At 41.2% G+C, this 13,878-nt stretch overlaps 2 protein-coding genes across 4 annotated transcripts; both read left to right on the top strand.

The window, feature by feature from the left end:
• Positions 1–3,188: 3,188 nt before the first annotated feature.
• Positions 3,189–9,240, top strand: LOC117217352 (uncharacterized). Of its 3 annotated transcripts, none has more exons than XM_033464887.2 (3): positions 3,189–3,469; positions 4,876–5,065; positions 5,365–9,240. In XM_033464887.2, exons 1-3 carry the CDS (start codon positions 3,410–3,412, stop codon positions 7,749–7,751), a joined length of 2,637 nt encoding a protein of 878 aa, XP_033320778.2. In that variant the 5' UTR covers positions 3,189–3,409; the 3' UTR covers positions 7,752–9,240. The 3 variants fall into 3 exon arrangements, with proteins under 3 accessions (XP_033320778.2, XP_033320781.2, XP_033320780.2); XM_033464889.2 differs by lacking the exon at positions 3,189–3,469 and adding an exon at positions 4,239–4,762; XM_033464890.2 differs by lacking the exon at positions 4,876–5,065.
• Positions 9,241–10,729: 1,489 nt separating this feature from the next.
• On the top strand, positions 10,730–12,911 carry LOC117230113 (uncharacterized). Its single transcript, XM_033487221.2, has 2 exons — positions 10,730–11,784; positions 12,359–12,911. Exons 1-2 carry the CDS (start codon positions 10,948–10,950, stop codon positions 12,581–12,583), a joined length of 1,062 nt encoding a protein of 353 aa, XP_033343112.1. The 5' UTR covers positions 10,730–10,947; the 3' UTR covers positions 12,584–12,911.
• Positions 12,912–13,878: the final 967 nt, after the last annotated feature.

The raw sequence follows: 13,878 nt of genomic DNA, 5'->3' as shown, positions 1-13,878 counted from the left end.
TATATATATATATATATATATATATATATATATATATATATACTATAACTATTATTAATAACTATTATTATAAATTCTAGCTGTGAAGCTAGAATAATTGTATCTTCTCTTTCCAAATTGTACATTTTTGTTTCCAAACGGTGCGTCAATTGGAGATCAATTAGGGATTAGCGGTCAATTAAGTCTTACTCCTGTGTTCATACAGAATCTTCTTGGCGGTGGTTGTTCTGCACGGAAAACAATGCCCTTTTCTCTCACCGGATCGGTAAAGTTCATGGCGAGAATTCGGTCTTCAAGAACAGACCCATTTATTAAAAAAATGGTATACAGTAAATTCTTCCTAATTCGCGCTCAGATTGCGCACAAAAATGGATAATTTTGAAAGGGGAGATACGATTATTCGAGCCATGCGTCTCGTTTTTATAGTTACCGATTGCCAACAACTATAAAAACGAGGGCCGCAAGCTTCAAATAATCGCACTTGCTCTTCCCAAATTGTCTATTTTTGTGCGCAATTTGAACGCGAATTGGGGAGAAATTACTGTACTTATTGATTACTATGCTATAATTTGCTATTATCTCGAAAGCGAAGAGTTTCCGGATCTATGTTAATATGATCCTTCTCTCATCCTTTAGGGGATCCAGAATACGATAACGAAATTCGTTCATCTATTTCGAGGACGCCGATCTGCTGACTTGCATATTAATATAGCTCTTTTCGCACTCGAAACAGACTTTTCAAACATCGAGATTTCGTTGTACAGAATCAAATGGAAGGAAAAATCATTATGCTGCCCGATAATGATCCATTTTTGTGCACAATCTGACCGCGAATTAGGGAGAAATTTACAGTATTTCGATATATTATTTTTAGACTTGTTCGTAAATATCTCGCGCATGCAACGAACAACATAGCGCATACCTCGATTAGCATAAAAAAAGAACAGGCATGGAATAATTTGAATCGCTTGATCTTCTTCCTCTGTGCGCTCCGGTGCGCGACGATGCGAAATGGCAGTGCGCACGTGGAGGAAATAATTGATATCTTGGCTGCTGTGGTTACTGTCAACCGCTCCGCGCTTAAGGAGTATTTCACGCTCATCGAAACTGTGATTTAAGTGGCAACAAACGTAATACGGAATGGTCGCGGTGTTTCACGCCTTCCGGTTTGCGAGCGGACAGACAGACAGGTAGACGTTTCCGAAGATGATTTGTCGCCTCCGATACCGTTGTCGGCCGTTTTACTCTGCCAGCTGTTTAGGCGACCGTGATTATCCTCAAGGACACCGTGGGTTCTTAAACACCATAATTATGCCCACGCGATGACCCATCCTTCCGAGATTTCCGGAAACGCGGTGGTGCGACTTTAGGGGCGTTGTTGATATACAGGGTGTTCCTAAAACAGGTGAACAAAAAATTTCAGTATCGTATTTTGCACCCTCGAAGGGTGAGGAAAGGTCATATAAATTCTTCGTTTTCGAGATAGATACTTATTTTTTAAACAGGTATGAACTTTTAAAGTACGATATCTGTACCGCGCAATTACAAACGTATTATTACTGTTAGTTCTTCCACGGAAAATGTCATCCGATTGTGTTTCAAGGTACAAGCCACAGATGTGGTAGAAATTTTTGTTTAATTTGAGTATCGATAACAGCGACTCGCATTAATATTCGGACACGATATCGTTGCAAGGATTATTGCACCTTTTTATTGTTTATGATAGTATTATTGAATGAATTGTTTTCTCATATAATAAAGCTCTTCTTAAAGTAAGTAGAAACATAAATTTGGTTTATTTATTGCACATGTTCTTTTGTATAATAAGCGATAAACAAGATTGCGACAAAATTTAACGTCGCAAAAATATTCGGACAGCGAATGAATTACATTAATTTTGTATAAAATGAAAATCTTTTTATTCGTGTTATCATAATATTAATATTTTGTCGGCTGACCCTTTTGTTTTATTACTTCGTGCAATCGCTTGGGCATGTTACAGATGATTTTATTTAAATATTCCGGCGAAATCCGTTTCCATTCGTCTAACAAACGTTGTTTTATCTCCGTTGTTGTCTTTGTAGGTGTTGTACGAATTCTGCGGTCCAATCGATCCCATGAATTTTCAATTGGATTTAAATCAGGCGATCGAGGAGGTGGATGCAGTACTTTTGGACAATTGTATAATAAATATCCCTGTACAATTCTTGGCCTTGTATTTAAGATCATTGTCCTGATAAAACTTAAAACTGTACGTATACCCATATTTATAGCTCTTGTAATTAAATTTCTTTTAAAAAATGTCCAAATACTTCATTTTGTCCATAATACCAACGATAAAAACTAGTTCACCTACACCTACAGACGAGATATAACCCCACACTATTACATTCCTACCACCGTGTTTCACTGTCGGTCTTAAATTTGCAAAAGAATATTTTTACAAAGACAACTGGTGGTGGAATGATGTAATATTTTCGGATGAAAGCAAATTTAATCTTTACGGATCCGACAGTGAAAAAATGGTGTGGCGTAAAGTAAATACAGAATTAAACATTCCAAATTTAAGACCGACAGTGAAACACGATGATGGCAGGAGTGTAATAGTGTGGGTTATAGTTATAGTGGTATCTCCTCTGTAAACTTGTAACAATATCGTGTCCGATTATTAATGCGAGTCACTGCACGACCAGATTACTCGAGTAAAACATGCAAAAAATAAATGTTTCCTTATTATTACGTAAAAGTTATTTTATGTTCTATTGACCATTCATTCATTGTGTATAATTGTCTATTACTTGTGGTCGAGTGGAAAAGTATATAACGTTTATTTAAAAAACGGTCATTTGTCTGCTTTCCGTAGAAACAGGTACGTGTTTAACAGTGTCGTTAGATTTGTTGCTAAATATCGTTGAACAAATTTGCAAAATTTTTGAAATGACAATTCCAACAGTTTTAGTTAAATCACCGCAAATTAATGTCGTTCAGGGAGAAGTTCCAAGACAAGAAGTTAAAAAATTAATGTTTTGACTAAAAATTAACGATACGCGATGTACGAAGCAACCCTCTGCAAGGTAAGAACGTACCAAACGTTGCACTAAGAATACCCCCACGCACCAAACGGAGTGGGGGTAGCTACCCCTGCGACTATATAATGAAGGCCGTCAGGGTTGATTAGTACATTTGCGGCAAACAGTTAGTGAAGTGTACGTCGGTTCACTCATTATCTGTGACTGAGAAAGGCACGGCTCGGTCGAACGGCAAAATGACGGAGACAATCTAACGACTTTATTTATGAACGCGCGTTTAATATCGAGCTGTTCGTAGTTCAACAAATAGAATTCAAAGTTGTGTTTAGCTAGCTCGTTGCTTTTATCTATATTTTTTAAGTCTTCGTTGTTAAAGTTTTATGAAAATGTCTGCGTCGACGGTGTGGATTAAGGATAATATGCTGCTCTATGACCAATGTGTAAGTGTTTGTTTAAGTATTGCTCGAAACAAATGGCAAAATTTGTTCAGCAACGCTGAACATAAAACGTGTCAGATAATCAAGTATTCGGATTTCTGGAACGAAGCATACTCTCTTCATAGATTGTTCGTATCGTCGTTTCTACGTGGATCATCGATTTGGACGTAATTTCTGTTTCTTTGAATAACGTTCATCTACTGATAGTTATGATCAGCAAAGTGTGGTTGCGGCTATTAAGCAAATTAATTCCGTAATTCGTAGATACACGTAAATCGAAATTGCTGGATTGTTTACTTGTGGTGGGACTCCGCGAGCACGCGCATAAAAACGTGCTCGCAGGGTTCAACGTGTTCGCGAGTTAAGTGATAAAAAAACAAACACGACGACAATGTTACTGTTCTCGTGGACGGTGTTTCGGTTTATTATAAAATAAACCTAAAAATAAATAAATTTATATAAAAAATAATATAATAATAATAATATAATAATATAAAAAATAATAAATTTATAAAATAAATAAATTGTTTAGAATAACGACCACCTCGCCAACTGTTTTACGCCTTTGCTCTATCGTGCGCGTGGATCGAGAATCTGCAAGGAAAAATGGTCTCGCCCTCTCTTTTCGTTTTCGCGACATAAAAGTTTATACATATTTGTATATTGGTTCGGCGAGAGTGTCAATGTACGAGTGGCACGGTACCGGCTTTTGACCTTGACACTTTGAACAATGTTTATCTATACATTTAACTGCCGCTCGGCCTTAGTTTTCGCGACATTATAGTAAGAAGCTGGCACGGTGTAACAGCTCGATTAATTCAAATGAAAGAAGGCAATAGACAACACCTGGCACGGCAGAGCTCGCCGAGTTCAGCGTGGAAGTATTCTTCCAATTAGGATTCTTCCAAGATGATGGGCGACATTCGGTCGGAGCGTTGTTTAACATTTTCGGTGGGCTCGACCGTTTGTCCGGCTACCAGTTCGGAATCGAGAGGTTCTTTATCGATCTCTGAACCTTCTGTTCAGCTTCCGTTAGCTGCCTCTCCTGTAAAAAGAACCATAATATACATTTTTACGTCTGAGAAAACGAGAAGGGTGCGACAATTTTTCGCTCAAGATTCTTAATCCACGCATCGGACAATACGATATAACAAAGGCAAAAGGATAAGACAAAATTGCCGAGTAGGACGTTATTCTAAACAATTACCGGTGTTTCGGTAAAAAGGAATTACGGCTAATCTACTTGGACAGAATCGTCCGATCAATTAATTTCCATCTAAATGTGCCAAAGTCCAGGTTTTTGTATCGCTTATGTTTATTTCTTTTTATCGCTCTTGTTTTGAATTTTTCCCCGAGATTATCTTCATCATTTTCAACGAAGAACCTCTTCTAACATTTTCTTTTTACAGGAGAGGCAGTTGACCGAAGCTGAACAGAAGGTTCAGAGGTCAATAAAGAACCTCTCGATTCCCGATTGGTACATGAAGAAGCGCACGAGTCCACCAAAAATTTTAAACAATATTCCGATCGAATGTCGTCCGCCATCATGGAAGAATCCTAACTGGAAGAATACTTCCACGGCGAGCTCTACTACATCAGGTGTTTATATTGCCTTCTTTCATTTCGATCAATAAAGCTATTGTACACTTTCATAACGATTCCGTATTTGTTCGAACTTTTTTTATTTTTTATAACCGAAACTATGAGCCGAAACGTCTGAAAAATTCGAAGGCTTTCGTCGATACAGCGTCGCATCGCTGTTGTTCGCATCATTTCTATAGAAATTTCGTATATTTCAAACGTTCTCGCGTCTTCCATCTTTTATCGCCGAGAGCCGAAATTTTCGATCAGGGAATTGTACGAATTTCCATCATGCTGAACGAGCTTTCAACGATCAGTTACAGATACACTGCCGTTGCCAAAATCGCCTAAAGAATCAGCGCCCAATAGTTCGACCACAGGCACCTACAAAGTCGCGCATCATCAAACGTCCCCGAAGAAAACGAAAGACGGAGTCGAATCCGAACCGAATGTATCCGGAAAGCTTGAAGACACGAAGATCCCAGAGGTGAAGCTGAGAGAGATCAGCAAGACGTTCCCAAAAATGTCGCCGTCCCGAAAAATTCAGAATATAAACATCGTTTTTCCACGGAGACCTTTGAAGGTGTCGAACGAATCCGACGTGAAACCAGAAGAGGACAAGACTCCAATTTCCAAGTACGACACGTTCCAAGTAAAACGGACCGGCGACGAGAACAAAATGACGGAGGACTGCGAGAAAACTCCGGAGAAGACGAACTCGCCGAAGAAGCAGGGAACAGACAGTCTAGCTGCCGCGATGATCGCCTGCACCCCGAGGACACCCAACGTAACTTCTACGTTCCCGGTCCGCGCAACTTCCACACCGAAATTCGCAGCAGCCGTCGATCTGTCCTCGTCGGCGATCTTCGAAGAGCCTCTTAAGACGAGGAAAATGCCATCGAAGAACATCCTGGATAAAATAACGCTCTTCGAAGACAGCTGGAGCAACACTAGCACGCTAAGCGAGAAAGGCTCGAAGAGCACGAGCGAGGAGACTTCTCACGACAGTTGGAACAAAGACGCGTCGTCGGGCAGCTACACGGAGACGCTAAAACCCAGCCAGAGACTGAAAAATTTGCTGGAGAAGAACATCCGATCCGTCGATCCCACCATTCTCGACACAGTAGACTCGGCTAACTCGTCGATCTCGGTTAAGCAAATCGTGAAGAATGTAGAGTCCTTCAGGACCGATCAGGACACTTCTGCGAAGCGATCCGCTCTCGAAAGGAACAAATCGAAGCAGACGAGCGAGCCGAAGATATTTTCGAAGATGCCGGTCCAGCAGAGGAACGATGCTAAAGCTGAGACGAAGAAGAACTTGGAGGCGCCGGTGACCAAGTTTCCGAGGATGCCGGTCCAGCAGAGGAACGACGCTAAAGCTGAGACGAAGAAGAACTTGGAGACGCCGGTGACCAAGTTCCCGAGGATGCCGGTCCAGCAGAGAAACGACGCTAAAGCTGAGACGAAGAAGAACTTGGAGACCCCGGTGACCAAGTTTCCGAGGATGCCGGTCCAGCAGAGAAACGACGCTAAAGCTGAGACGAAGAAGAACTTGGAGACGCCGGTGATCAAGTTTCCGAGGATGCCGGTCCAGCAGAGAAACGACGCTAAAGCTGAGATGAAGAAGAACTTGGAGACCCTGATAGCCAAGTTTTCGGAGAAGCCGGTTCAGCAGAGGAACGACATTAAAGCTGAGATGAAGAAGAACTTGGCGTCTCCGATGGCCAAGTTTTCGGAGAAGCCGATTCAGCAGAGAAACGACGCTAAAGCTGAGAAGAAGAAGAACTTGGAGTCCCCGGTAATGAAGTTCTTGACCACGAGGAGAAAATCAACGGAGTTGGAGAACGTTGTGAGGAGTAGCACGGTCCCCAGGGTGAAGAGCGTTGTTCGAGATATCATCGAAACTCTGGCAGAGAAAACTGCCAGCCAATATTCGCTACCGCGGCAGAACCGGGTCGACGGAATGCATCAGAGCTTCGTGAGAAGCGTGGTGAACACACTGGAGAAACGAAGCAAGTCGGTACTCGACGAAACGATTCGTTGCACCCAAAACGAAGAGGATCTGGGAAGCCGAATTGGAAGCGGAATTGGAAGCGGAGTTGGAAGCGGTAGTGGAAGCGGGAGCGGATACGAGTCCGAGGTGAAGTCTTGCACGACCTCCGTGTCCCCGAAGGACACCGACAGCAGCAGCGACACCGATCAAAAGTCTCCAACGCCGGAGAACGACGACAGCCACAGGACCACCGACTTCGATAGCACTTTGGGCAACAACATGAACACGCAGCTCAACGAACCCCAGGACGAGGACTCCGTTTACTGGATCCCCGTGTCAAGATGCAAACTGCCCAGATCGAGCTCGCTGCTGAGCATCATGTCGAAGCTGTCGGCTAACACGGTTCAGTTACCGAGTGTCAGCCCCATCAAGAGCGACAGCGAGCCGGAGAATGTTCAGTTTCCTTGGAACGCGACCTACAGGAGTACCCGACCTTTGACCAAGAAGCTGTTTCGGATCGACGAGACCGCCGTCATCGATTCTGGTTACTCGGATAAGTCCACTAGATCTGTTGTCGGTTCCTCGGTGGCTGATAGCACTTGGTCCGAGGACACGAAGAATGATAGTAGCGCCGAGGTTGGTAGCAACAGAGGCACGAGGACGTCTGCCAAGAAGCCTGTCATTGGAATTAGCTTCCGCGTGCAATATTAAGGCTTCTGACGGGACTGCCCTCTGGGAGGATATATCGTTTGTTCTCGTTCAAGTAGAGCTTTATTTTTTAGAACTGTATATAATTAAGAGAGCGAGAGAGAGAGCGAGAGAGAGAGAGCGAGAGAGAGAGAGCGAGAGAGCGAGAGAGCGAAAGAGAGCGAGAGAGAGAGCGAGAAAGAGGGCGAGAAAGAGAGAGAGAGAGCGAGCGAGAGAGAGAGAGAGAGAGAGAGCGAGCGAGAGAGAGCGAGAGAGAGAGAGAGGGAGAGAGAGAGAGAGAGGGAGAGCAGTCTCCGTTCTTCGATTGCCAGATTTTGTGATTCACTTGTGATATCGTTCTAAGACACGTTTTAGGTTTCATCGATGAACGGACCGCTGATTTAAATTAATGTTAATGTTTTAATAGGCGAAGATGGCTCAAATCGTCGTTTAAATTCGACAACCAGAAACGCAATTATCTATATATAAATAAGAAATTATCAAATAACAATTATCTATAGATCTAGAAAATAAAACTCTACTTGAACTCGACAAACGATACATTGGTATCTAAAGTGTTGATAAAGGCAATGTTGAATTTAAACGACGAGTGAAGCCATCTTCGTCGTTCGAAAATATGTGTACATACGTGTTCAACGAAACGCGATATTTGTCGATAGTCGTTCATGCTTGTCTGACAGCTATTTAGTGATAAATAGACACGCTCAGGAACGCATAATTATGCAAGCTTGCAAGAGCGGTGTCTCTCTTTCATTTGATCACTTTCTTTGTAAGAGGAGAGGAACATATTAATTTGTCCATAAAATTCACGTTTATCTATTAGCAGCAGGCCGAAGATTTTGCGCATTTATGATATTCTCTGGTTGGCGAAGATTTGCTCCCCGTTCTGATTTTAATAAAATTACATGGATCGCGTGTCGAATAGGAATTCATTTCTTCAAATCTGTCCATCGTAAATGCATCACGAATAATCATCACAAATATCCGCGGTGTATGTGTCATTGTTTTGTCCAAGATTTTATTTGACTTCTATTTCAAAGTTGTAATGGCTGGCGGAAACCGCGCGATCACCATTAGCGTGGCCATTGGGAAGTCAATAGGCGCTCGAAAGAAGCTTTCACTTTTTCTCGGAGCGTTGAAAATTCGTTTCATATCGTGAAAATGTCTCGCGTGTAATTTCGTTACTAGCGACTTCGTGATGCCTCTCTTCCGAACACAGAGCAACAGGTACGAAATTCGTCGTTCAATTTATAATGAATGAAAAATGATTTTATCGTTGACATATTTTCTGAACAGTGGATAATAATGCGCCGCAAAACCGGTGGAAAGTTTTGCGCGCGTGTGTTTGTAAAGCGATATACTTTGTAGTTATCCGAAGCTTCATTGCGATCATTAGTTGATGCGTGCGCGAGAACCGTGCGCTTCCGATTTTTAAACATCCAAGTTGTCCAAGAACAAGACAAGAATAAAGAACATATTTCTTGACCTTGAATGATGCGTTGCTTTCTTGTTCCACCGATGATAAAACAAATAACAGATCCATATAAATAAGCGTGATTTATTTACATCAAGTATTTACTGGTTTCTAGAAAAGAATTTCGATATTCGGATAGATACGAGTCGATTAATTTGTTGGTTTTTATAGTGAGGGAAAATCTTCAACGAGATCCCCGGGAACGGCTGACCGAGTCTCGAGGAATGCAGGGATCTTATCCACTAAAAAAACTCTCGGAACTGTTGATCACGTTATTTCAGGGATGAGTCGATTAATAGAGTTATTTATGCGGTTTACCACGGAATAATATTTTTCATTGAAAGATTACATCGGTTCTATTTCTGCGGGCTGTGTCAACAGATCCTTGTCTCTGCAACGGGCAATCAAGCGTAGCGAACAGATGTTTAACAATCGTGCCGCGCGTCGAATTGTCACTCAACCGAAGAAATTCCCGACTCGATTCGATGAATTAATCGTAGCTCGTTTCGCATGCTTGCAAGCGAAATGTTTAGGTGGACGCAAAACCAGCGACTCTAATCACAAAGGCTATGCATCGGAAAGATGACACGTTGACGAATGTTTAACACGTGCACAATTATATAATTTAGTATAAGAAAAGAATTATAATTTAGTATAAGAAAAGAAAGGATATGACAGTATACAGGATGTCCCATAATTATGGTACTTCCGGGAAATTAGAGATTCCTGAAGTTATTCGAAGCAACTTTTTCCTCTACAAAAATTTTCCCCGAGGCATCGTTAACGAATTATTAATGAAAAACACCGACCAATCAGAAGCGAGCTCGGCTGGCGTGAGGCGGCTCAGCCAACGAGCGCACGAAGCCCGAGTTCCGCTCATTGGCTCAGCCACCATTTCGTGGGAAATGATTGAATAAATTATGTTATTGGAGCGAGTTTTAAAACTAGGACCTTACAAAATTTAAATGAATTCTATCTTTTCACACTTATAAGTCAGTACATACCCGTCACCGTTACTTCTCGGTAGGTCCAGTGTTAAACAAAATATGAAGAAAATCAAATATGTGTGTCCCAAAATTATAGTATTTTCGGGAAATGAGGGGTTTCTGAGGTCATTTGAAGTAAGTTTTTCCTTTGCGAAAGTGTTCTGCGGAGCTTTGTTTACGAGTTATTAACGAAAAACACTGACCAATGAGATGCGAGCTCGCCCAGCACCAGGCGGCCGAGCCAATCAGCGGAACTCGGCTTCCACCGCTCGTTGGCTCGGCCCGCCTTGCGCCAGCCGAGCTGGCATCTCATTGGTCACTGTTTTTCGTTAATAACTCGTAAACGAAGTTGCGAATCGCATTTGCCCTAAGGAAGAAGTTACTTCAAATCACCTTAGGAACCCCTAATTTCCCGGAAATACCATAATTTTGGGACATCCTGTACATACCAACATGAAATAAAATACGTGACCTCCGAAACGGTAAAATTGGTTCGTGGCCAAACAGTTCCCGATTTTGCTTCGAAACTCGAAAAAAAGGATTAATCCGCTTCTCAGCTGCTATGTACACCGACGGTCCGACCTCTACGATATTTATCGCTCGACGGAGAATCAGTACAACTCTGTGAAACGGTCAGAAACGTTGCAGCGAATGTGTATACTATTAGCAATCGAAATTGGAATGAAACTAACAGTCGAACTGATTTAATTTCGTTCAGAGATCAGAGTCGATAAGAAACATGGCACTCCGTTCAGTGAATCGTCGTTTCAAATCAACGTCGGACATCTTCGACGAAGCGGTGAGCAACGAAATGTCGGATGGGGCGCAGGGTAATCCGAAGAATCGCTTCAGCACCTACACGTTCAAAGACCTTCAACAGGAAAGGCGGAAGTTCGTTAAGAAACGCGAGCCGAAGAAGTCTCAGAATTTTCTGAGGAGACTCCTCGCCTCTTTGGACAAGAAAAACGAAGCCTGTAAAGCGGACGACGAATTTGTCACCGAATATTACAGGAGAAATGACTATTCGAACCCGAATTCTGACTATTTAGATGCAACGCTGCAGAATTTCGAGGAAACGAACGAAAGTTCTCGACTTCTCGGAGCAAGATCTTTTCGGACCTTCACGATCGATCGGTGCAGACCCGATTTGGTTTCCAAAAGACAGTCGACTAATGCTGCGGATCACAGGGAAATTAGGACATTTTCGAGCGAAGACTTGAAAATGATCAAGAACAGTGCGGATTATGCAAAATCGCGACGATTTAGGAGGAACTCGAACGATTTGAGCCGATGCACTTTGGAGAGAATATTTACGAATGGTAAAGATGAGGAGAGAATCGAGCCGAAGAACGAGAAAGCGAAGCCCAGTCGGAAAAGGTCGTTGATAGATTTTTTGGGATTCATGATAAGATGGAGGAGATCGGACGAAAAGGAGAAACCACGATGTTTCGTGTCCTGTAATCGTTTGGTCAGTCAGACGAATAGTTTCTATTCGGAAAATGTTATGCAAATGTCCAGAACTTCTTCTGTCGACGCTATAGTGCCCGAGAAATGCGAGGAACCAACCATAATGCAGGTGAAGTATGCAAGTCGAAAGGTGGTTTTCGGAATGATCTAAAATATTTCAAAAATTGATGAAATAGGGATGGAATAATTTTATCGTTTGAATATTTTTATTCTCGAGAAAATTATATTTTCTGTGGGTAGGGAATGATCTAAAATATTTCAAAAAATTGATGAAATAGGGATGGAATATTTTTATCGTTTGAATATTTTTATTCTCGAGAAAATTATATTTTCTGTGGGTAGGGAATGATCTAAAATATTTCAAAAAATTGATGAAATAGGGATGGAATAATTTTATCGTTTGAATATTTTTATTCTCGAGAAAATTATATTTTCTGTGGGTAGGGAATGATCTAAAATATTTCAAAAAATTGATGAAATATGGATGGAATATTTTTATCGTTTGAATATTTTTATTCTCGAGAAAATTATATTTTCTGTGGGTAGGGAATGATCTAAAATATTTCAAAAAATTGATGAAATAGGGATGGAATATTTTTATCGTTTGAATATTTTTATTCTCGAGTGCATTTTCTTAATAAAATAAGGATAAGCAATGATTTAATACGGTGTCCGTTTTGTAGATTGGTAAGCAGAATGCGAGGATGCGACATATTTACAATGAGAAAACGCACGAACAACTTGTGGAGGTTCTCACGAAGAATAAGGAGAACCAACAGATTCTTCCAAGGAATAGAAGCGTGGAATACTTCGTCAAGCCTTCCGCAATTAAGGACATAGCGAAACGTCATCAGCAACTTCCGGAAAACTGGCAGCCTGACAGGAGAATAACAGCCCGTTGGAAATGATTATTAACGAAAGGAGAACGTTGCTGGAACGAGAACTGTTATTAGTAGACCGTGGATTCTATGAATCCGTATTGACTGGAACACGTAGTGCATGTAGACGTAGACGTGGTAAAAAGGTCGAGAGAATGTAACATGGTATTCGCTTTGTTTCGGTCCCGATTGTTTAATCGCGACTCCCGAAATGTAGTCCCGGACTACCGAAATGTGTTTCTAATCTTGAATTCGTCCATCGTAATTTACATTTGTACAGCTATTGAAGGAATTGCGTACACAAATTAATTCAATATCTGTTTTCATTATAAATTAAACCTATATTAGACGGTATAAACGAACATTTATTTCGCAAATCCTACATTCTCCATTTTTATCTTTATTAACACTTTGATGAAAGTACAGTAATGTAAGGGCTGAAAGTATATTCTGAGGATACAGAAATGTGTGGAGGACTCTACTTTAAAAATTGAATTATTATTGCAAATATCGAGAACAGATAATTCTTACCACTTCTGCTGTTAGAATCAATGCTAAATTCAGCACGAATCGTCCACTTTCTGGCGAAATTGAGAAGTTCCGTTAAGGGTCCATGCAGCGCCAATTAGTATGTGGCAAAATGCTGAAACTGCTGGCCAAAGTTAGTTCCGAATTCTAACATTGATGGCGCCACCATACAAGCGCCACCGCGATTGGGTCTTGTATGGGGACGCCATCCGTATTAGATGTTTGAACTATCTTTGGTCAGCAGTTTCAGCGTTTTGCCATGGTGTAATTGGCGCTGTACGGACCCCTAAGGAGCTTCCAGTTTTCACCGTGAGAGGCACCGCTATCGCCAAAATCATGTTATTCCTTGTGTACACATTGCAGGATCGCCGAAATTAATCATAACATAATTAAGGCAACAAGAAAGTTAACCATGGGCATCGAACTGTCCAGGAGAATCTGCGGCATTAATATAGTGTGGCAAATACAGATGACAACACCGCTAAACAATTATTTAACCCCTTAACGTGCACGCTCGAGTTAACACTCGAGATAATTCGAGCGGCATTGTACTTTATGTTGCTATAATTTTTCACACTCGAATGCAATCGAGACTTGAAAATAACAATGTGAAAGCAAAAAGAAAAACAATCGTTTTATTGATATTTATCATTTACATGGGATTCTAAGCTATAACACTTACTTATATATATTCAAGTATAAAATATATCCTTTTTCTACTTATCACTTACGACTTATCTCTTCCTTGTGAGCCGCTTTCCGACAGGGTATTCAGATTCAGATTCTGATTTTTCAAT

This window comes from Megalopta genalis, chromosome 9, assembly GCF_051020955.1.
Source record: "Megalopta genalis isolate 19385.01 chromosome 9, iyMegGena1_principal, whole genome shotgun sequence".
Lineage (NCBI taxonomy): Eukaryota > Metazoa > Arthropoda > Insecta > Hymenoptera > Halictidae > Megalopta > Megalopta genalis.
The sequence above is the reverse complement of the archived record's forward strand: the minus strand, read 5'-3'. Positions and strand labels throughout refer to the sequence as shown.